We start from the raw sequence: 23,407 nt of genomic DNA on the forward strand, positions 1-23,407 counted from the left end.
AAAATAAAACTAACTTTGAAATAAAAAAATACTACTCATGAAATTCAAACTAAGCACTTTTGCATTGTCTATTTATTATGCATTTATTGATTTTGCTATTCTGCTGTGTTTAAAAGGGACAGTCAAGCCAAAAAACAAACAAAAAAAAAACCTTTCATGATTCAGATAGGGCATGCAATTTTAAACAACATTCCAATTTACTTTTATCACCAATTTTGCTTTGTTCTCTTGGTATTCTTAGTTGAAAGCTAAACCTAGGAGGTTCATATGCTAATTTCTTAGACCTTGAAGGCAGCCTCTAATCTAAATGCATTTTGATAGTTTTTCACCACTAGAGGGCATAAGTTCACGCGTTTAATATAGATAACATTGAGCTCATGCACGTGAATTTACCATGGACACAGCTCTGATTGGCTAAACTGCAAGTCTGTCAAAAGAACTGAAATAAGGGGGCAGTCCGCTGAGGCTTAGATACAAGGTAATTACAGAGGTAAAATGTGTATAATTATAACTGTGTTGGTTATGCAAAACTGGGAAATTTATAATTAAGGGATTATCTATCTTTTTAAACAACAAAACTTCTGGTGTTGACTGTCCCTTTAATCGTCCTTTAAGTTTTCAAATATGATAGTGTATGATAGGTAATGACTTCAAGTTAATATGGAGATACAAGTGCATATTATATGTAAGCAAAAAAAACAAACACATTGTTTGAATTTTAATGTTTTATTTTTAGGTCCTAACCTTTGAAAGTGGAAAAAACAACCATAATCCCCCCCCCCCCCCAAAAAAAAAAAATTGTATATGCATATAAGCATTAGACCTTAAGTTCATTAGTCATGAAAACTGATTAATTCCTAAATGGTTTCCTGTTAGATGAATCAATTCTTACCACTTCTGTATTAGAAGGATAACTCTGGGGAGATATGGCTACTGATTATGTACATAATGTATGAATGATATTTGCATATGTATGAATTTTTACATATGTTTATATACAGCTATACACACATGTTCCATATCTGCATGTATAGACAGATTTTAAGACTCCTTTTATTATATATTTTTTAAATTTCTTTAACCATCACCATTACGGATTTAAAATGGTCTTAAAACAAGTAGATTATTATTAGGCATGAGCAAAAATTCATTATTCAGAATTCCAAACATGACGCTGCCTGCTGCAATATTTGGCATTTATTTCGATAAGGAATGCCGAATAATTAATTTTTGCAAATGCCTACAAATTGTAACCAATAGGCCATATTTATTCTTTGCCAAGTGGGTTGAAAGGTAACCAACCTTTTCTATCTTTTACATATTTTTTGTGTACTGTCATTGTAACTGACCGTTTGATTGTTCACTTATTACTTAAGAAATATTTAAATAAAGAATATTAAAAAATAAAACCACAACATATATGGGTAGACACCAGCATGTTCTCTGAAGTGATTTACAGAAAAAAAATAAAAATACAAAAATAAATAAAAACAAATGCAGCTCTGCCAATTTTTAAATTTTGGATCAATAAGGAAACAGTGATTTAATTACTTAAGGAGTCCCCTAACACATTAAGCATTCATTTTATTCTATTATATTGGTTTTAAAAATATTGGCAAAATAAAAATATTGCTTACTGTATGAGCATTCTAGGAGTGCTTTTCGGTCACAATGAAGAGTTAATACAGATGACCGCAATAAATTGCTAAGCAGTGTGTTTCTGTCTTTAGCAGCCAAGGAGTTAACCATAACCCTCTCACATAATTTCAAACTTATGTTAACCCCTTGGCAGCCACACAGGACAGTAAAATACTTCTCACAGCTAATTATTCTAGATCTATCGGCAGCCTTTTGAAGACAATGATTGTGCTAAACAACCTTAAACCTTCCAACCAATTTGCATTTTGTGACACAGCTCTATTGTGTTTTATTGCAACCTCTCTAACCATATCTTCAGTGTATCCTTCTTTGGCACACACTCCTTTATTTACCATTCATCTCAAGTTCCATAGGTTTTAGTATCATCTATATTATATTACATATACTGTAGCTGTCTCTCTCAGCACCAGACATTTCCTCTTGCTTGCTTAGTCATGTTATCAATTGCCTAGTATTTTATACAGGATGACCACTCATTACTTAAAGGGACAGTTTACTCAAAAATGTTCTCTCCTTTAATTTGTTCCCAGTGAGCCACTTTACCTGCTGGAGTGTATTAAATGTTCCATTCTTCTCTCCAAGTATTGGTCTTTGGTTTACGGACAGATATAAGATAAAGATGCATGTATACGTACACAATGTGATAAAGTAATAAGATCTGATCATACCTACAAGCTCAACCCATTTTATTAGGTTGTGGCTTCAAACACCCAATCAGTTATTTCATATACACAAACCTTAAAAAGTTAATTCACATACATTTTATACTCTGCAATTGGGGAAAAAGTAATTGGACACACCTAAAGGAAAAAACTATTTTACAGTATATTGTCCTTTTAAAAAGGGACATTCTACTCTAAAATGTTTATGGTTGAAAAACAGAAAAAAATCTTTATTACCCATTCCCCAGTTTTGCATAACCAACACGGACAAATTAATACAGTTTTTACCTCTGTGATTACCTTGTATCTAAGCTTCTGCAACTATCCCCTTATCTCAGTTTTTTTGACAGTCATTGATTTAAGGCAATCAGTGCTGACTCATAAATAACTCCACGAGTGAGCATGATGTTATCTATATGGCCCACAAACTAGCAGTGTCTAACTGTGAAAAACTGTCAAAATGCACTGAGATAAGAGGTGGTCTTCAACAGCTTAGAAATTAGCATATGAGCTAGGTTTAGCTTTCAACAAAGAATACCAAAAGAACAAAGCAAATTTGATGATAAAAGTAACTTGGAAAGTTGTTTAAAATTACATGCCTTATCTGAATCATTAAAGTTTAATTTTGACTTGACTGTCCCTTTAAGACCTCTAAATCCAGTGGAACTGAACAATTGACAAATACACACTATAATACAATGCAATAACACTTTAAATTTGAAATGAGCAGTAGAATATTTTCTTGAAAATTTTAAAGTTAATTCAATTTTCTCTTCCCCTATATCACTAGCCAATAACAAAATGTATATTCATCTATAGGGCTCGATTTATCAAACCTGCTCTTCGACTGCAGGTTCTCACAAGAGAACTTGCAGCGGTCATCAGACTGGGGAGATTGACAGATCCTGCCCGTGTATTTAGCAGATCAATGACAAATTTTTCATCAATCTGCTAAATACAGTTTGTAGTGCAGGTGGAGGAATGGCGCAATGTTTACCATCACTCAATGGTAAATATTTTACAAAATTAAGCGTCTTCCCTGTTTTAAAGATTAATTTTATATACTGAGCAGTAATTGATTATACTTATTGCACAATATAAAATGTATGGGAAATGGCTTCTTCACATTTATGTTTTGTATTTGAAATAGCAAATTTTTCTCATTAAAACTATCTACAGGACATGTTCATAACAATGGGCTGTGCCTGAAAGTATAGCAGACCTAATAATATTATTTATGTTAAATGCTAATTATGGATGGGGGTTGAATAAGCACAGCCAGCTATTTCACATTAAAAAAACCTCTCCCTCATACCCCTCCAGTGGGAGATTAATCAGTGCTCTCTTTACATAGCTTTTCTACAGAGAACATGTTTGTTACACATATTTTCAGTATATGATGGGATACAACAGACAAATACAAAATTAAATACACTCCAGCAGTTAAAACGGACCATTAGGAATACACAGCTCACTTACTGTGAATAACTCGTCATCACCTCAACCCATCAGGCTGATTTGGAGTTATAATTAACTTATGAGCATATTGAAAGCCTAACTCTTGCCAATTCCACAACAAAAATATCTCTTAATGTGTCTTTTCCATACATAAGACTCAAAGATTCTAAATCACTTATTTCCAGCCTTGGCTATTGCAACTATATTCTCTTCAGTCTTCCAAACTACCCATATCTATATTGCAGTCCATTATTAGATATCAGGCTTCCCTTCCATGTACACAGTTCCACATCTACAACCCTCTCTACATGAACCTTCACTGGCTTCCCTAAGCCTCAAGAATACATTTCCAAACTTGACCCCACTTATAAAATCCTCACTAACACTGCACCCTCCTAAATATCTGCTACAAATACTCTCCTTCCCACGATTTCTCTCCTCATCTCTCATTACTTTCTCATACTCCCGTCTGTGAGACTTTTCCCAGAACTTAACATACTATGTAGAAATCCTTGCCTTGCTCAAGGTACATTGCACACTAAATTTTTCTTTGCATAAATGTTTTGAAGATGATCTATTTATTTAGCCCATCTGAGAGTGTTTTTGAAACAATGTATAGTTGTGGTTATTTTTTTTTAAATAACATTGTGCGGATTCTCAGACCCCTAACCAAGCCCCAAAGTATAAGATGTATACTGATGTCTACAGATTCCTAATGCTCACGTTTGCGTAATCTGTCTTTTCATATGCAGGGAAGGGGGAGTGTCTGTTCTTTCAGCTTTCCTAGCCCCTTTCACTGGGTGTTCCAGCCTAACCTCCTCAACAGTGCTAAACTTGGAGCTTCTAAGTAAGTTTTTAAAAGGTTTAATACTGGATGTTTAGATCAGTATCTGTGCTAGTTTCTATTACATGCAGTTACATGAAAATTGGTGTACACAGTAACTTTAAGATTTGCCTCTAGCTTTCAAAGTTCCGCCCTGCGGCTCCATGAACATTTAAGGGAGGCATACATTAAGATGTTTCTCTTGTGTACAATATCTCCCCTGTACTTTAGATTGTAAACTCACAAGTCCATCTGTCCTGTGGATTAACTCTTGTAAAAGTGGTTTACAGCTTCAGTCATGGGAAGGCCCTCTGCCCTTTACGGTTCAGGTAAATGAGTCTTATTATGCCTAATATCAGAGCACTATGTAACATGTTGGCACTTGTTAACTAAATAATATATTAACAGTTTGGCAATAAGTTGAGAATACCAGGCAAATGGTAAACTCACGACTGTAACAAAGCAACAGATATTACAACAGAAAATGATTTGTGGCGACTAATCTGGAACAAACACAATACTGGGGGTTAATTTGCTTATATAAAATGTATTTACCAAGAAGTTTGATGCTTGTTCTTGAGTCCGGCTAGAAGTGCTTGGGACTGGGTCAAGTGGTCTGCTTGGAGCAGGCTGCACACTGGTTGTTGCTGGTGGCGTTATGTTTGATCCACCCAGCCTCTTATTCCTCTCCGCCGCTATACGGTCTCGGACATTCCGCAGACGCTCCACAGATGCCTTTTTAGGGAACACCAGATGCGTTTCTCCCTGCAAATTGGAAAAAAATATTAAAGTTATAGCACTATAGAAAAACTGAAAGAACGTTTATATTATTATAAAGGACCTTAAACCACAGATAACACTGTAAGACATTGTACAAAATTATGACAGAAAAAAATATTTAAACCATTAAATATTTTTTTTTTTTTTCGGGGAGCTTATGCCACTGGAATAAATTGTGTCTGCTAATCAAACTTTATCTGTGTAACCTTACAATGTCATCTTATACAAGTGGTGGACGTATCCAGCATCTTCATTAAGATATTACAAGAATAAGACTAAAACTTGCAAGAAAAGTGAGTTAAAGTACGTGGCAAGGTTCACTTAAAAGAGACATGAAAGTCAAAATGAAACTTTCACAGTTTAGATAGAGCATGAAATGTAAAAGACTTTTCTATTTACTTCTGTTATCAACTATACTTTGCTCTCTTAGTAGCCTTTGTTCAAAGGCATAGCTAAGTATACTCAAGAGTAGCAATGCACTACTGGCATCAAGCTTGGCTACATACATATGACTCTTGTCATTGGCTTACCATATGTGTTCAGCTAGGTCCCAGTATTGCATTGCTGCTCTGGAATGGACTTTAACCCCTTTGTAAGAGTTAAGCACATTTCTATACAAGTAATAGTGCAATAATAAAATTTTATTTTTGGACTTTTATGGCCCTTTAAAACCTTATTTCACTAATTACCCCTTAGATTGCAAGCTCTCTAGGGTGCATGGCCAAGTAATACGTTGGTCCCTATCTGGCTTCCCTGTCTTGTCTTGCACACCCAATATAGAGCAATGGAACCCATTGGTGCATTACAAATAATAAGAAGACAATGACGAGTGTCCTTTTTAGCACATAGGCTGGTTTGTCTGTAAACTGATATTTACATCAGACATAACTCACTTCATGAGCAAGGAGATGAGACTCTCTGGCACAGCCATAGGCTAAAATGGGAATCTATTTTCCAGAGCATTTAAGGTTCATTCCCTTCCTTGCCAAGTATGGTGTGGATGGCAAGGTTTATAAAAGGATACACATTATTGATAAAAATGACATCACTATGGTAATGAATTTCTGACAAAAATGAAGTAGGCAATGCCTTAGCTTATATATAGATGTTGAATCCTCTAGCCCAGATTTGATATTAACATCAACACATTTACAAAAGCTCCCGAGATAGACACCCACCTCATGCTATACTGACCCCTTATTCCCATTCTCTTTTGGTTTGTTCTTAAACATAGGCCTTTTACTTAACAATTTGGAGATGTTTGTCTGTGACTGTCTTAATATAATTCATGAAATAACAATTTCAATAGTTGTTTGGGTCAGAGACATTTGTTGTAGAACTGTATTACCCTCCTGAATAGGAGTAGTAATGGAGAAGAAAACTTGCATATCACTCTATACGAGATGTACTATATTCATCTATATTCCTAGTGCTTTGTTTTTACACCTCGAAAGCAGAGAAAAGGGAATAATTCTGCTTTAGCAGAGGGGAGTTAAAAACAATGGAACCTATTTTTTTACATTATATTATCGCTTTCTAAAGGAAGAGATAACCCAGAGTAAATTATACCTAGTTTTAATCAGATTTATTCTTATACAATGATAAGGGTTGTTTATAAAAAAAATAATAATAAAAAAAAATATATATATATATATATATAAAATAGTACTACCTCTTCAAATCCCATTTCAAACAAACATTCAACAGCTCCTCGGACAGGCAGAAGTCTGGAGGAAAATGCTGTGTTTCCAATTCGTATTGATCTGTACTTTTCTTCATTTGGACTCCTGCCAAATAGAAACAAGAAATTTTATCAAAGTTCTCCAACAGATTATAAAGAAAGATTAGAAATGCAGGCATGAATCCCCACATATAAAATTTGTTATCTACATTACAATTGGTGTTCTTCACAGATATATTTGCCAGCCGGGTGGGGGTAGTGTAATACTATGTAATATTTTAATATTTTCTGCTATTTTAAATTGCACATTCATTGCATAATTTATACAAACACATTGAAACTATTTAATATTAGTTAATTTTACCTTAATATTGGCTTTAATTTTAGCTGGATGTATCAGTAAAATAAGATGGGTGGTGCGCCCATTAAAAAGGCCCTGGGATTCATTATTACCATAACTATAATCTAAATACAGTTGTGCTCATAAGTTTACATACCCTGGCAGAACGTATGATTTCTTGGCCATTTTTCAGAGAATATGAATGATAACACAAAAACGTTTCTTTCACTCATGGTTAGTGTTTGGCTGAAGCCATTTATTATCAATCAACTGTGTTTACTCTTTTTAAATCATAATGACAACAGAAACGACCCAAATGACCCTGATCAAAAGTTTACATACCCTGGTGATTTTGGCCTGATAACATGCACACAAGTTGACACAAAGGGGTTTGAATGGCCATTAAAGGTAACCATCCTCACCTGTGATATGTTTGCTTGTAATTAGTGTGTGTGTATAAAAGGTCAATGAGTTTCTGGACTCCTGACAGACCCTTGCATCTTTCATCCAGTGCTGCACTGACGTTTCTGGATTCTGAGTCATGAGGAAAGAAAAAGAATTGTCAAAGGATCTGTGGGAAAAAGGCAATTGAACTATATAAAATAGGAAAGGGATATAAAAAGATATCCAAGGAATTGAGAATCCAAATCAGCAGTGTTCAAACTCTAATCAAGAAGTGGAAAATGAGGCATTTTGTTTGATAACATACTGCATTCATCTTGCCATCAATTTTGACCAAATTTCCTGTGCCTTTGTAGCTCACACATCCCCAAAACATCAGCAATCCACCTCCGTGTTTCACAGTAGGAATGGTGTACCTTTCATCATAGGCCTTGTTGACTACTCTCCAAATGTAGCGTTTATGGTTGTGGCCAAAAAGCTCAATTTTGGTCTCATCACTCCAAATGACTTTCCCCAAGGCAGAACATACAGTGATCTGAGATGTCATCGCAGAAAATGCAGCATGTCTGCAGAAAGAACAGAACCCATGCAGGAACTGTTAAACTTAGTGCTTTAACTTTGCAACTCTACTCTTCAAACAGAGCTGTGTTCTGGCTACACTGTTTAAGTGTTCCAGTGCATCAAGAGAAAAGTGCTGTTTGAAGTTAACAGACAAATATGCAGTAGCACTGTAAAGCAGTAGTGCATTGATTATTAACTGGCTTTTTTTCAAACACTCCCCTAGCCTTTCCCAGTCTGTAAAGCGGTTTGTTCCGAATTTAAGACGTTCTTATGAGCATTGCATCTTTTTATTACTACATTCCTATGTTGGACCAAGAGAAAAAGAAACTAATTTATTCAACATTTTATAATTTAGTTTGTCTGCAGCTAATTTGCAATGCAATTTTCAACTACTGCACTATATTATAAAACGTTAAAAGTGGTTTATTCTTTAGTTAACCAACACATTTAAAATTTTATTTTATTTAAAAATGGCCTGCAGAAAATTTTTCACTAAAAAAAATCTCATCACAGAAAGTGAAAATAAATTCTGCCACTGGGATGACTTTGTGCCAGAAGGTTTGAGGCTTGTCTCTGTGCCGTTTGGCGTATTGTAAGTGGTATACTTTGTGGCATTTGCGTAGTAATGGCTTTCTTCTGGGGACTCGACCACGCAGCCCATCTTTCTTCAAGTGCCTCCTTATTGTGCATCTTGAAACAGCCACGCCACATGTCCTGTATTTTACCTGAAGTTATTTGTGGGTTTGTATTTGCATCCCGAACAATTTTCCTGGCAGTTGAGGCTGAAAGTTTAGTTGGTCTACCTGACCGTGGTTTGGTTTCAACAGAACCCCTCATTTTCCACTTCTTTATTAGAGTTTGAACACTGCTGATTTGCATTCTCAATTCCTTGGATATCTTTTTATATCCCTTTCCCGTTTTATACAGTTCAACTACCTTTTCCCGTCGATCCTTTGACAATTCTTTTGCTTTCCCCACAATTTAGAATCCAGAATTGTCAGTGCAGAACTGGATGAAAGATGCAAGGGTCTGTCAGGAGTCCAGAAACTCACTGACCTTTTATACACACACACTAATTACAAGCAAACAGATCACAGGTGAGGATGGTTACCTTTAATAGCCATTCAAACCCCTTTGTGTCAACTTGTGTGCATGTTATCAAGCCAAAATCACCAGGGTATGTAAACTTTGTTTAGGGTCATTTAGGTAGTTTCTGTTGTCATTATGATTTAAAAAGAGTAAACACAGTTGATTGATAATAAATGGCTTCAGCCAAACACTAACCATGAGTGAAAGAAACGTTTTTGTGTTATCATTCATATTCTCTGAAAAATGGCCAAGAAATGATAAATTCTGCCAGGGTATGTAAACTTATGAGCACAACTGTATGCTACCTACACTTTTGACACAAGTCTAAAAATACTATAAAATTGCATTTTTATATGGTTGTTTCTCATTTCAGGTGTGACTAACTTTAAAAAGGACACTAAAGTCAAAATTAAATTTTCATGATTCAGATAGAGCAAGAAATTTAAACAGCTAAACAATTTACTTTATGAGACACAAGCTCCTACTAGGCATGTGCAAGAGTTCAGTGTATATAAGTTTGTAATTGGCTGATGGCTGTCACATGGTATAGTGGGCTGGCAAATTGAAATACATTTTGACATTTTTCAGAAAAAATAAAATCTACTGATAATTTGATATTCAGAGCAAGTGCTATTGCATTGCAATTTTATTGAGAATATTCTACTGTATTTAATGGCCCTTTATGTTCTTTCTTCCTTTTTTACTTATGGTGTCTAGGGAACTGTGAGCTAAGGACTTCTCTACTATCAGAGACAACAGGAAGAGGGACATTAAACTAAAATAAAAACGTATTTTATCCCCCTATAGATATAGAGTTTAGAGTTTACAATAAAAAAGGTTATATTTAATTCAGGGGTCAAGTCCAGCGGAGAGTTCCTGCACTATTTCTACAGGTGGAACTAAGTTCCCCCTGGACAGAGAACAGAAAAACTTCAGCAAATGCTGCTGCTGGTGGGAGGAGCTGGAGCACAGTCTGATTAGAGGGATAGTGAGATCCTCTAGTAATGGGCAGTAAAACTACTTACAATACACTAAATGCAAGCCTGTCACTGATCCTGCTGTGTGATCACCCCGCATTGTGTGGAACTCATAGTGTTTATATTTCTGTGTGGCTTGCTCTGGGGTTATTTAGCTTCCCTTAGCAGAAATAGAACTATTGCACCTTAAAGGGACAAAAAAAACCCAACATTTTTTATTTTATGATTCAGATGGAACATAAAATTTTAAACAACTTTCTAATTTACTTCTAGTGTCAAATGTTCTTAGTTTTCTTGTGCACGTGTCTGCAGCACTATGTATATCAGCATAATTTACAACAATGTTATACATTAGCAGGAGTACTAGATGGCAGCACTATTTCCCGTCATGTAGTGCTTCAGGCATGTGCACACTACCTACCTAGGTATCTCTTCAAAAAAGAATAACATGAGAATGAAATTAATTTGATAATAGTCTAGAACTTATAGAAGTAAATTAGAAACTTTTTAAAAATTGTATTCTTTATCTGAATCGTGAAAGAAAATCTTTGGGTTTAATGTTCCTTTAAGTGGGTGAGACTCTGTGACAGAGGAGGAGTATTAGGTCCAAAGGCAACTACTCAACCCTTCATTGGATTTAATTTGCTTTCATTAACCAAAGTGCACATATAAATACAGTGCGTGTGTATAAAACAATATTAAAGTGAGGGTGGTGGAAGTCTTGGTGAGATCCCACACTTTTTTTTATAGGACTTGACCCCTTTAAATGACCACTTAATGCAGTAGAATTACATAATTAACAAGTACATAATAAAAAGACAATGCAATAGCACTTACTCTTAATTTCAAATAAGCAGTAGATTTTTTTCGGATTTTTTTTTCCTCCCATTATTCGGCCCCCTGTATCATGTGATAGACATCAGCCAATCACAGACTAGATACGTATACCCTGTGAGCTTGTGCACATGCTCAGTAGGAGCTTGTTCCCCAGAAAATGTGAATATAAAAAGATTGTGCAAAATTTGATAATGGAAGTAAATTTAAAAAGTATCTTAAAACTGATGCTCCATCTGAATCATAAAAGTTTATTTTGACTTGAGTGTCCCTTTAATTATATCATCAAATGTACTGTAGCTGGCAGGTAGGTCAATTTATTTATATTATCTAATGTACTGTAGCTTGTAGGTAGTTTTGTATTACTTTTTTTAACATTGTTATACAAAATCAAGAACACTAGATGGTAGCAATATAGTGCTCCTGACACGTGCACGCTACCTACCTAGGTATGCTCTTCAACAAAAAATACCACAAGAACAAAACAAATTTGGTAATATAAGTAAATTAAAGAATTTTTATTATATTTTTTGTTTTCTTTGAATCATAAAAGAAAAAAAGTGTGGGTTTTATGTCTTTTATTAAAACATAAAAACAATGCAATATATCTTTGTAAATATATTTCACTTAAAGGGACATGAACCCAAACTAATTTTCTTTCATAATTTAGGTAGAACATACAATTTTAAACAACTTTACAGTTTACTTCTATTATTACATTTCCTTCATTCTCTTGGTATCATTTGTTGAAGGAGCAGCAGTGCACCACTGGTTTCCAACTGAACACATGTGAGCCAATGGCAATCGGTATATATATGGTTAGATGCATGCATCTGAAGCAGTTTATAACATTGCAACAATCATTGATGCCATAACGCTCAATATACAGGCCCGCTCCTTATAGGGGCTAAAACAAAAAGGTCAAGCAATTTTAGACCTACTACACCTGTTATTGCTTCTAGCAGTGCACAAAATCATTTACAGCTAGCCTTAAAGGGACACTGAACACAAATTTTTTCTTTTGTAATTTGTAACTTTCTAATTTACTCCTATTATCAATTTTTCTTTGTTCTCTTGCTATCATTATTTGAAAAAGAAGGCATCTAAGCTTTTTTTTGGTTTCAGTACTCTGGACAGCACTTTTTTTATTGGTGGATGAATTTATCCACCAATCAGCAAGGACAACCCAAGTTGTTCACCAAAAATGGGCCGGCATCTAAACTTACATTCTTGCATTTCAAATAAAGATACCAAGAGAATGAAGAAAATTTGATAATATGAGTAAATTAGAAATTTGCTTAAAATTTCATGCTCAATCTGAATCACGAAATAAAATTTTTGGGTACAGTGTCCCTTTAACTGGCCACAAACAAAGGATATTGCAAATATTTACTAGTGTTTTCAAGTGGTTCACTCTTGACTTTTAAATGCCCCAGGTTGTTCTAAGAAAGTGAAGGCTTGAATTGCCTTTTAAAGGGAAATAAAACCCAAAAGTTTTCTTTCATGGTTCAAATAAAGCATGCAATTTTAGACAACTTTCTAATTTAGTTCTATTATCAAATTATCTTTAGTCTCTTTGTATCTTTTGTTGAAAAATCAGGGACGTAGGCTTAGAAGCGTGCGTGTCTGGAGCACTATATGGCAGCAGTTCTGCAAGAATGTTACCCATTTGCAAGAGCACTAGATGGCAGCACTATTGTATGCCATGTAGTACTCCAGACATCTACCTAGGTATCTCTACAACATGATTGTAAAGTTGAATGACTTAAAGCCTAGTATTTAAAAATACTCTTAAAAACATGGGCACTTAAAGTCATTAAACTTTATTTTTGTTTCTGTAAACTTACCGCCAATCCTCCGCCCGCATCTCCCTCTGTATTTAGCATATTGATGACTAATCCGGCTTCCTCCAATTCTTGTGTGCCTCCTGGCGTCCAGCTCATGAGGCACACAACGATTGGGGGAGGACGGATTAATCATCAATCTGCTCAATACTGATGGAGATGCGAGCGGAGGATCGCCGGTAAGTTTACCGTAACAAAAAGGTAAGTATTTTAAAAAAAACAAGAGTAATTGTAAAGTTTAATGACTTTTAAATACTGGGCTTTAAAGTGATGATAGGATTTACCATTGGAACAAATAAAGGGGACTTTCATTCGTGAAGTATAAAATACTTCATGCTGAAAGCTCCTTTATTTGTTCCAAGCGATCGCCGCACTGAGCTGCTAAGGTAGCCCACCGGCAGAACGTTATCTTCGCTATCTGGCAGAGAGGCGACGTTTCTACCTCTTAGCCAATAGCATTGCGGGAAATCCGGCTTGAATCATAGCAATAATCCTAGCATTTCTTAAACGCTAGGATTTACCATTACTTTAAGTCATTCAACTTTGCAATCCCTTTAATTGGAAACTTAAAAAAAAAAAATTGTATGCACTGTATGAATCACAAAAGAGACTTTTTAGGTTTTTATATATTTGAAAAAGAAGGCATCTAAGCTAAGGAGCCAGACAATTTTTGGTTCAGACCTTGGACAGTACTTTAACAGTGGCTGACATTAAGCCTCCAATCAGCAAGAACAACCCAGGTTGAGAACCAAAAATAGGCCGGATTCTAAACTTACATTCTTGCTTTTCAAATAAAGATAGCAAGAGAATGAATAAAAAATTGATAATAGGAGTAAATTAGAAAGTTGCTTAAAATTGCATGCTCTATGTGAACCATGAAAGAAAAAAATGCCCAAAAAATGTACCCACTGAGAATTGTTTTAATACTCTGTTGTAGGCATTAAAAGACATTTTGAACACATTAAGGGTAAACAAATGTTATACTACAGTATCCCTTCTTTAATCATACTACGTCAGCAATATTTGATTTAATCATTGTCGCATTATTGGTGAAAGATTGGTGGCACTTTAAGATCTGCAGCAGAATAAACCAATGCTACACAAATATTAGGCTGATTTTATACCAATATAATTTTCTGAATAGGCAAACATGCTCTGTAATGTGGACGAACATATTAATCCCTTTTCAAATATATTTAGAACTAAAGTGAAACCTCTTTTTTTACAATCACATGCAACATGTAAATGCCTTGTCACAACGGAAGTAAGTAGTAACTTGTGACAAATTACATGATGCCACCTGTACTCTACCAATGTGCTGATCAAATGTGTATATGTGACGGAAAGTGAGATTAGAATGTAATGATTTTGTCGAAAATTGGTTAATTTTATTGAAAAATAATTAAGATATTAGATAAATCTGTATTTAATACAAAAGGAGACATAATATGATTTACTCTACTGTGTCTGGCACGATAACGCCTGCGTCTCACCTTAAAATATTGTCAGCATAAGTTAGCAGCAGCTGCGAGGCGTCCATAAAGACCTGGCTCCCATTCTGGCAGAGCTCAGACACAGCAGAGGAGTCAGAGGAAGCCATTGTCCCCAACCTGGCAGGAAAAAAACACGGAAACACCGGGATTTAGCACTGCACCTCCCTCCTCGTGTAGAGCGCAGGCCCGGAAATGATCACGGAGCAGTGTCATTGAGTCTTTCAGCGAGCGAGGGAGGACTCTGTCACTGAGATAGATGTATGTAACATACTATGTTATTGTTGTGTGACACGTGTGACCTGAGTTCTGTCACTTTTTCTAATTCATGTCAGCTTCTTAGAAATTCGGTGCAAAGCAACTGCTCTTGTATTTTGCTGGTTTACGCTGCTTCTTTTAATATTATGGTTGACTTGCTTGAAATGTCATACTTTTTACAAATTAAAGTTTTTTTTCTTGTTGCTACAAAAGATTATTATTATTATAATAGTAATGTTCCACTAAAAGAATATCTTATGTTTGGGAGGCGTGTCATTATCCACTAGTTAGGATATAGAATTGTGAGAGGTTTACTTGTCATCTTGTGAGGGACGTAGAAGTGTAAAAAGAAAATGCTCTGTTATCAGTAAGCAATAGTGCAGTTATAAAATGTACTAACTTTGTGTTTAAACTCTGAAAAGAAGGTTAAACAAATACTTAAAGGGAGATTATATACTCGATTTTTCTTTGCATAAGTGTTTTGTTGATGATCCCTTTATATAGCCCATACAGTTTTTTTTTAATGTATAGTTTTGCTTATTTTTAAATAACATTGCTCTGATTTTCAGACTCCTAACCAAGCCCCTAAGTTTTAGGAGAATACCAAGGTATACCTACTATAGCTTGCTCCTGTTTGTGTAGAGTCTTTTCATATGCAGAGGAAGGGGGAATGGGTGTTCTAGCTACCTTTTTAACAGAGCTAAACTGGGAGTTTCTAAGTAAGGTTTTAAACGGTTTTATACTGGATTTTTATATCAGTATCTGTGCATAATATTCTGTATAATAGTGTCTATTACATGCAGTTATATGAAGATTTATGTATACTGTCCCTTTAAAGTCAGCTCCAGAGCAGTAAATAGTAATGCATGACATGGTGCTTAGTAACACATCTGGTAAACCAATGACAAAACTCATATCTGTGTAGCTCCTAGTAATGCATTGTTGCCCCTCAGCATACCTAAGTATGGTTTTCAAGAAATTATACAAATAGAAGAATATAATAATAAAGTAAATATTTATTTAATATTATATCTGAATATGCTCCGTAGCTGCTGATTGGTGGCCGAACGTAGATGCCTCATGTGATTGGCTACGTAGATGCCTCATGTGATTGGCTAACATATTTGCATTGCTATTTCTTCAACAAAGAATATCTGAAGAATGAAGCAAATTAAAAAATAGAAGCCAATTGGAATGTTTAAAATTGTATTCTCTTTCTGAATCATGAAATACATTTTTTGAGTCTTATGTCCCTTTAAGAGACCTAAACCAAACTCTGAAAAACAGCCCCAGACCATTATCCCTCCTCCGTCAAACTTTACGCTAGGCACTTTTCACTCTAGTAGGAACCGTTCTCCTTGCATTCGCCACACCAAAATGAGTCCAGTGGCGGCGGCTTTACAGTTTGTGAGCTGACGTTGCTTCCAGAGGCAGTTTGAAACTCTGTAGTGAGTGATGCAACATATGATGGGTGATTCTTACTCAGTATATGCTTCAGCACTTGGTGGCCCCACTTTGTGAGTTTGCGTGGTTTACGACTTCATTGCTGGTCTGTTGTAATAGCGCAGAATAGGGCAGAAATTTCACAAACTAATTTGTGGCAAAGGTGGCATCCTATGACATTGTCATGTTGAAAATCACTGAGCTCTTCAGTATGACCCTTTGTACTGCCACTGTTTGCCTATAGAGATTTCATGGCTATTTTTTATTTTATACACCTGTTAGCAATGGGTGGGTCTGAAAAACCTGAACTGTATATTTATTTATTGGCTTAATAGAACACAAAACCCCAAAAATTATTTCATGATTCAGATGGATCATACAATTTTAAACACCTTTCCAACTACTTCTATCATAAAATTTGCTTCTTCTCTTGGTATCTTTTGTTGAAGGAACAACAGTCATTTTATAGGAAGTAAAGTGAATGTAGTAATTTCATTTAGGAGGCAATGTGTTAATTAGGCATGGACATTCGGCAGCATCGTTAGCTGCCAAATGCGGAAGTAGGCAACTTCATGTGGGCTTAGGCTATTTTTGGTGCTTCTTTGCCTTTTTCTTGTCATTTGAAATAGCGTATTTTGCCTTTTGTATCCCCATCTATAATGAAAGTTTTACTACTTAAGAATGTTATAGAAAAGCTTTGTAAACAAGATGCTGTCAAATAAATTACACAGACAGATAAGATAAGGAGGCTCAGCCCATTGAAATATGCTGCGGTTTCAATAAATCTATTCCATGTAGGAAAATAACCCTATAGGATCAATTTTGCATACATTTTATACTCTGCAGCTGGCAAGTCACTGGAAATCCAATACCCATTTTATAGTACACTTTCCCTTCAATCAAAATCTGTGTAAATTTACATTGAAACTGATACTGCAGTACTGATTTTGTATAAAGGGACAGCCCTCTGCATTTATGACAAGACAATATTAGTTTATTTCAAAATATATTTTAGCTTTTTTTTTTTTTTTTAATTACTCACTTAAATTATGAAACCAATAAAAATGTTGATTGCAGTCTCCCTTTAATTGCTGGGGTCCTTTTACAATTACTTATCACTTTTCCCTTATTTCATTAGGTTTATCACTATAGTACACAACTCGTCATGGCTCATCAGGTCAGAAATATTTTGCTGTGTGTCCGTTGTTCTTCGATTCTGAAACATAGTGATTTCTTTAAGTTGAAACAAAGAGGTCTGCATATTACAGCTCATGATACTCGTCGGCGTGTCGTTGTCACTGGCATTGGTATAGTGTCACCTCTAGGGGTGGGCACACAGTTGGTTTGGAAATGTCTTACCCAAGGCCACAGTGGAATAATTGGTTTGAATGGGAAGGGATATGAGAATATTCCTTGCAGAGTTGCAGCTTGTGTTCCTCGGGGTAGTGCTGAAGGGCAGTTCAATGACGAAAACTATGTTTTAAGGTCGGATATAAAAGCTATGTCGCCTGCCACCATTATGGCCCTGGGCGCAGCTGAAGAAGCAATTGCTGACTCAGGATGGAAACCAGAGAATGAAGAGGAACAAGAGTCTACGGGTGTGGCCATTGGAATGGGAATGGTTCCTCTTGAGTATATTACAGAGACTGCTATCTTGTTGAAAACCAAAGGATATAACAAAGTCAGCCCTTTTTTTGTTCCCAGGATCTTAGTTAATATGGCAGCAGGTCATATCAGTATCAAATACAAACTGAAAGGGCCCAATCATGCTGTATCCACAGCTTGTACTACTGGTTGCCATGCCATTGGTGACTCCTTTAGATTTATTTCTTATGGAGATGCAGATATCATGGTTGCAGGAGGAACAGAGGCTTGCATTAGCCCTTTATCTCTTGCAGGATTTGCAAGAGCCAGGGCATTAAGTACTGGTTACAATTCAAGTCCTCAGCTGGCATGCCGACCGTTCCATCCTGAGCGTGAAGGATTTGTAATGGGAGAAGGTGCTGCTGTGCTGGTGCTAGAGGAGTATGAGCATGCTTTATCCAGAAATGCCAAGATTTATGCGGAAGTTTTAGGTTATGGATTGTCCGGGGATGCGTGTCACATAACCGCTCCAAGCTCCGATGGTGATGGCGCTTTCAGGTAAGTGAATATTTTATCATATCACTTGTGGACTAGACCTTGAATTAACTAAGAGATTAGCGAAGATCTAATAATTGGAATCTGTTATTACAAGCCAATAGGTTTTACAGTGTTTTTATGGGTAATTAAATTCTGATTTTTATAATGCATTGTAATGGCAAAATGTGACTCATCTTAATCAAGCTATCAGGGCTTTATTGCAGTATTAAATGGATAGGAAAGTCCAAATCAAACTTGCATGATTCAGATAGAGCATGCCATTTTAAGACACTTTAAATTCACTTCTTCTTTCAAATGTGCTTTGTTCTCTTGGTATCCCTTGTTGAAAAAAGAAGACGCACATATCCTACACTAGTGGGAACTAGCTGTTGATTGGTGCCTGCACACATTTGTCTCTTGTGATTGGCTAACTAGATGGGTTCAGCTAGCTGCCTGTTGTGCAATGCTGCTCCTTCAGCAAAGGATGACAAAAAAATAAAGCAAATTTGATAATAGAAGTAAATTGGAAAGTTGTTTAAAATTGTATATTCTATCCAAATCATGAAAAAAAATTGGGGAGTTTCCTGTCCCTTTAAGAGGGGCTACAACCCAGTGTCCAAAAAATGTAACAATCCTTCAATGTAATCCAGGTGAGAATATAATAATGCCTAAAAAAATAATATTTGTAAGATGGATACATATCTTTTCTGTTTTATGCCCAACTGCATTTTTGTAACTTTGTATGTAAAATATTCAAATATATTATGTCCAGCTCTTACACTGTCCTTTTCAAGGTATAGCTATCACTCCAAGGAGCAACACGCATATGAGCTACATTACACAGCTTGATACAAATGTGTGTGGCAACTAGCTAGTGGCAGCTTTTGCCAGGTAGCAACCTCCTCTATTGAAACTTAAGGAGCAACCCCCCCCGCGTTGCCTCCACAACCCATGACCCACCAGTTCATTTTTAATTTGACCTTTACCCACTTATATTCCCCCTCTAAAACCTTAAATATAACCCACTCTGTAATATACTCTCCCTCCATAAATGACTCCACACAATAACCCCCTAAAATGAATCCCTATAAATAAATTAATCACCAACTCCAAAAAATAGTTGAAAGAGAATAATATTTTAAACAAAAAGCCCAACCTTCAATAAAACAAATCTTTACTTACTGTTTGATATCTTCCTTTCAGGAAGAGCAACAGAGATCCTCTTCTCAAAATCGCATTGTGCAGTTTTGATTAAAGCTCCTCTATTTAAAAAGGGGGTTGGACATGGTAAGCTGGGGTTAATTAGGGGTTAATTTTAGGGTTTTACATTATAAATTGTAGGTTTATATAACGGTCGTCAGATACATTTATAGTGAAGTTATATTTACTACAAACTCTCAAACTCTAAATATTTTAAGTAAATTTGATCAGTATTTTCTGAGTTGGAAGTGAGAATTTTAAATGTCTCCATATGTGGAGCAGTTATGTAAAACATTTTGTTTTATGTGTGGTTTAAACACAAACATCTTTGTTGAAGACACTTTTTTTGCTTGTCTGTGAACACATTTTAAATGTGTCTATGACACAAAAGGCTGCAGTGAAATTAATTATTAGTAGTTTTCTTGTAAACACATTTTAAACTGTGTATATTCAATTTCAATATATTTCTGCATGTAGCGTCATGAAATTTAGAACTAATAAATTACTTATCAAGCTTCCAGGTAGCTCAAAGGAGAAAGTATCTTATTCATGTTTTGACATTTGCATTTTCAAAACAGATTAAATATTTTTTTAATAGTCCTTTGTTAAAGCTCATAAAGAAATTATTAAATTCTGCAAAAAGACTTGTAGCTCCGGTAGTAATTCTGATGTTATGTTAATGCCAGAATTTAAAGGGACAATCTACTTGAATTTTTGTATTGTTTAAAAAGATAGATAATCCCTTTATTACCCATTCCCCAGCTTTACAAAATCAACACTGTTATATTAAAGGAATAGGAAACGCAAAATTAAACTTGCATGAGTCAGAGCATGTCATTTTAAGACCCTTTTAAATTCACTTCTATTTTCAAATGTGCTTAGTTTTCTTAGTATCTCTTGTTAAAAAATGAATACGCACATATCATATACTGATGGGAGCTGCTGCTAATTGGTGCCTGCACACATTTGTCTCTTGTGATTGGCAAGAAACAATAAGGGGAGCTTGATGAACTATATACTAAAAGATGATTATAATACAATAGAATCTAGCTGCTGTTGGAATGACAGATACTAAGTACTATTGATAATAGGAATGTACAAATAATTAATACTATTGACAAGATAAACAACTAATTTTGACAAAAGTTAATACGGCTAATATAAACAAATATTGTTTAATCTATAAATTTCTAAAAAAATCATTAAGGTGATAATATAGACAAGGTACAGATTCTAAAAAGATGTAAAAGTACTATAGCAAAATAAATAAAATAAAATAGCGATCAAATAATCATAAGTGGTTACACTCTAAATTGTTAATCTGATATCGATACAAAGATTGTTGCTAAATATCGTGCCTAAAAAGTAACAGGTTAAATAAAAACAATACAAAAATAAAAAGTATCACACTGCAGAGGATAAAAAATGTTGTAGAAAAAACTAATCTTAAAAACAGTCTTCCGGTGTAAGACTTGGGGAGTCCTGGTATAATGCAAAAAAGTCACGTAACTGATATAATATCGGGGTAAAATACAAAAAAGTTACGTAACTGATAGATCAAAGTAACGAACCAAAATGTTCTAGTTATACCTATCCTGTATAACTTAAGGCTGTAAGTAGAATAACACAGTGTTACCTTTAGCGTCCTTATGTGAAAAGGTCGATTGACAGTCTGTGGTTGCGGACTGTAATGTTGGACCAGCGGGTAAACTTGAACTTCCGGGTCATAGGTGATCTTTTATGATTGGCTAAATAGATATTTTCAGTTTCCTGTCAGTAGTGCAATGATGCCCCTTCAGCAATGGATAACAAGAGAATGAAGAAAATTTGATATTAGAATTAAAATGGATAGTTGTTTAAAATTGTATGTTCTATCTGAATCAAAAAAGATAATTTTGGGGTTTACTATCCCTTTTTAATACAGTTTTTACCTTTCTGATTACTTTTTATCTAATCCTCTGCAGACTGCCTCTTTATCTCAGTGCTATTTACAAACTTGCATGTTAGCCAAATTAGCACAGTGTTGTTGTTGTTGTTGTTGTTGTTATTATTATTTATTTGTATAGCGCCGCCAAATTCCGTAGCGCTGGGTACAATGATAGGGGTATACAATGACAAGGATTTGTGATAAAATACAAAACATAACAAAACTAAACAAATCTAGTACTTGAGGAAGAGCGCCCTGCTCCGGAGAGCTCACAGTCTACAGGTTTAGGGTGCGGAGACATAAGGTTGGGGTAGCTTGTTACATCGGTTGTAGTTGCGGAAGTGAGTCAGGCAGTTCATGTATTAGTTTGGTTAGGATGAGAGATGGAGGGGGGATGGTAAGCCTCTTTGAATAGGTGGGTTTTCAAGGAGCGTCTGAAGCTATACAAGGTTAGAGACTGTGTTATGGAGCGGGGTAGAGAGTTCCAGAGGAACGGAGCAACACGTGCAAAGTCTTGGAGACGGGAGTGGGACGTAGAGATATTTACATGGCACACATTAACTAGCACTGTATTGCTGTGAAAAGCTAATAAAATGCACTTAGATAAAGGCACCTGGGGGGCTTAGAAGCATGCAGAGATTTAGAGTTTTAGATGTTATGTAGTTAATATAACAATGTTGGTTGTGCAAAGCTGGGGAATGGGTAGTAAAGGCATTATCTATCTTTTTTTTTTTTAAAAAAAAGAAGTAGACTGTCCCTTTACGTTCTCACTCAAGTTGGAAACAGGCAAATACCTTGATTGAGCAAATTGACTGAGATGTTGTGTGTCAAGGATACCGGGCTGCAGGGGGTTAAACCTCCACCCCCTACTACGCTTCCTCAAAGGGAACCCCCTCTGAGGAAGCGTATGAGAAACGTTGCGTCAGGGGTTTCCTATTTTTAACTTGCTCTCTTGTGTGTAGCACATGTAAATTTAACTTTGTACAATGGTGATCTATAACGTAACACAGTAATTACTTGGTGGCATTTTCGCCAGAGCCTCTGGCCAATTACCTGACAAAATAGCAAAACAAACTTACTAATTGTAACAGTGCTGCACTAATCCCTAAAGGGCTCATTTATACGGAGCCATAGTGTAACAGATATGGAATGTTGGCAATATTAGGATCATATTGAATAGCATAAGCTATGAATATCAATATTGTTAGTATCACTCTCCACACTAGTATATGACTAACAAGTCTAAACACACAACTGTGTTAGATTAATAGCACACATTCAAAAGGGGTAGAAACTATTGAATAGTTCATTACAAATGCTGCATTTCATTTCTACGCATATCTATGTAAATACAAGCAATTATTAATCCATTATGGAACTACATAATTAGTCAGACAATTGATATAGGATAAAATATTGAGATCTATTAATACAGCATACGAGTGGTGGAATTCATTTAAAGGGGTATTACCTCAGAATACAGCAGTAGCCTTTATTGTAGCTGTGTCTACATGTGTTACAACTTTCTGACAAAACCATACAATGTTAGAATGATCAAGTTATGACCTTAAGGAACATCAGTAATCTGTAAGCTTAATACCAAGATCACAATTCGTTCCTCAACGATACAAAATTTATAACTCCCTTTTAATACTGTTGGTGTGCCTCCATGCAAACATTAGCATAACACAACCTACAACAGTACTGCAGACTTAGTAAGAATACTTATACTCTCTGCCACCAGTAGCAATATAGGACTATTGAGGTCTATTTTTGAATCCTGAGTATAAATAATAATTTAAATAGGTATTACCTCTGAATATAGCAGAGGTTAAGATCCAAGTTGCACTTTTAAATG

At 35.4% G+C, this 23,407-nt stretch overlaps 2 protein-coding genes across 2 annotated transcripts in view; one reads left to right on the top strand and one right to left on the bottom strand.

Annotated features, from left to right (window-relative positions):
* NGLY1 (N-glycanase 1) overlaps nucleotides 1–14,780 on the bottom strand; it is a 118,653-nt gene extending 103,873 nt beyond the window's left edge. The window contains exons 1-3 of the mRNA XM_053714237.1: nucleotides 14,604–14,780; nucleotides 7,055–7,169; nucleotides 5,158–5,367 (exon numbers count right to left, since the gene is read on the bottom strand). Coding sequence (XP_053570212.1) covers nucleotides 5,158–5,367; nucleotides 7,055–7,169; nucleotides 14,604–14,710 — 432 coding nt within the window. The 5' untranslated portion in view covers nucleotides 14,711–14,780. The remainder of the gene's footprint in view (nucleotides 1–5,157; nucleotides 5,368–7,054; nucleotides 7,170–14,603) is intronic.
* A 22-nt stretch (nucleotides 14,781–14,802) lies between these two features.
* OXSM (3-oxoacyl-ACP synthase, mitochondrial) overlaps nucleotides 14,803–23,407 on the top strand; it is an 81,998-nt gene continuing 73,393 nt past the window's right edge. The window contains exons 1-2 of the mRNA XM_053714238.1: nucleotides 14,803–14,861; nucleotides 17,440–18,443. Coding sequence (XP_053570213.1) covers nucleotides 17,467–18,443 — 977 coding nt within the window. The 5' untranslated portion in view covers nucleotides 14,803–14,861; nucleotides 17,440–17,466. The remainder of the gene's footprint in view (nucleotides 14,862–17,439; nucleotides 18,444–23,407) is intronic.

The sequence above is a fragment of the Bombina bombina genome, chromosome 5 (genome assembly GCF_027579735.1).
Source record: "Bombina bombina isolate aBomBom1 chromosome 5, aBomBom1.pri, whole genome shotgun sequence".
Lineage (NCBI taxonomy): Eukaryota > Metazoa > Chordata > Amphibia > Anura > Bombinatoridae > Bombina > Bombina bombina.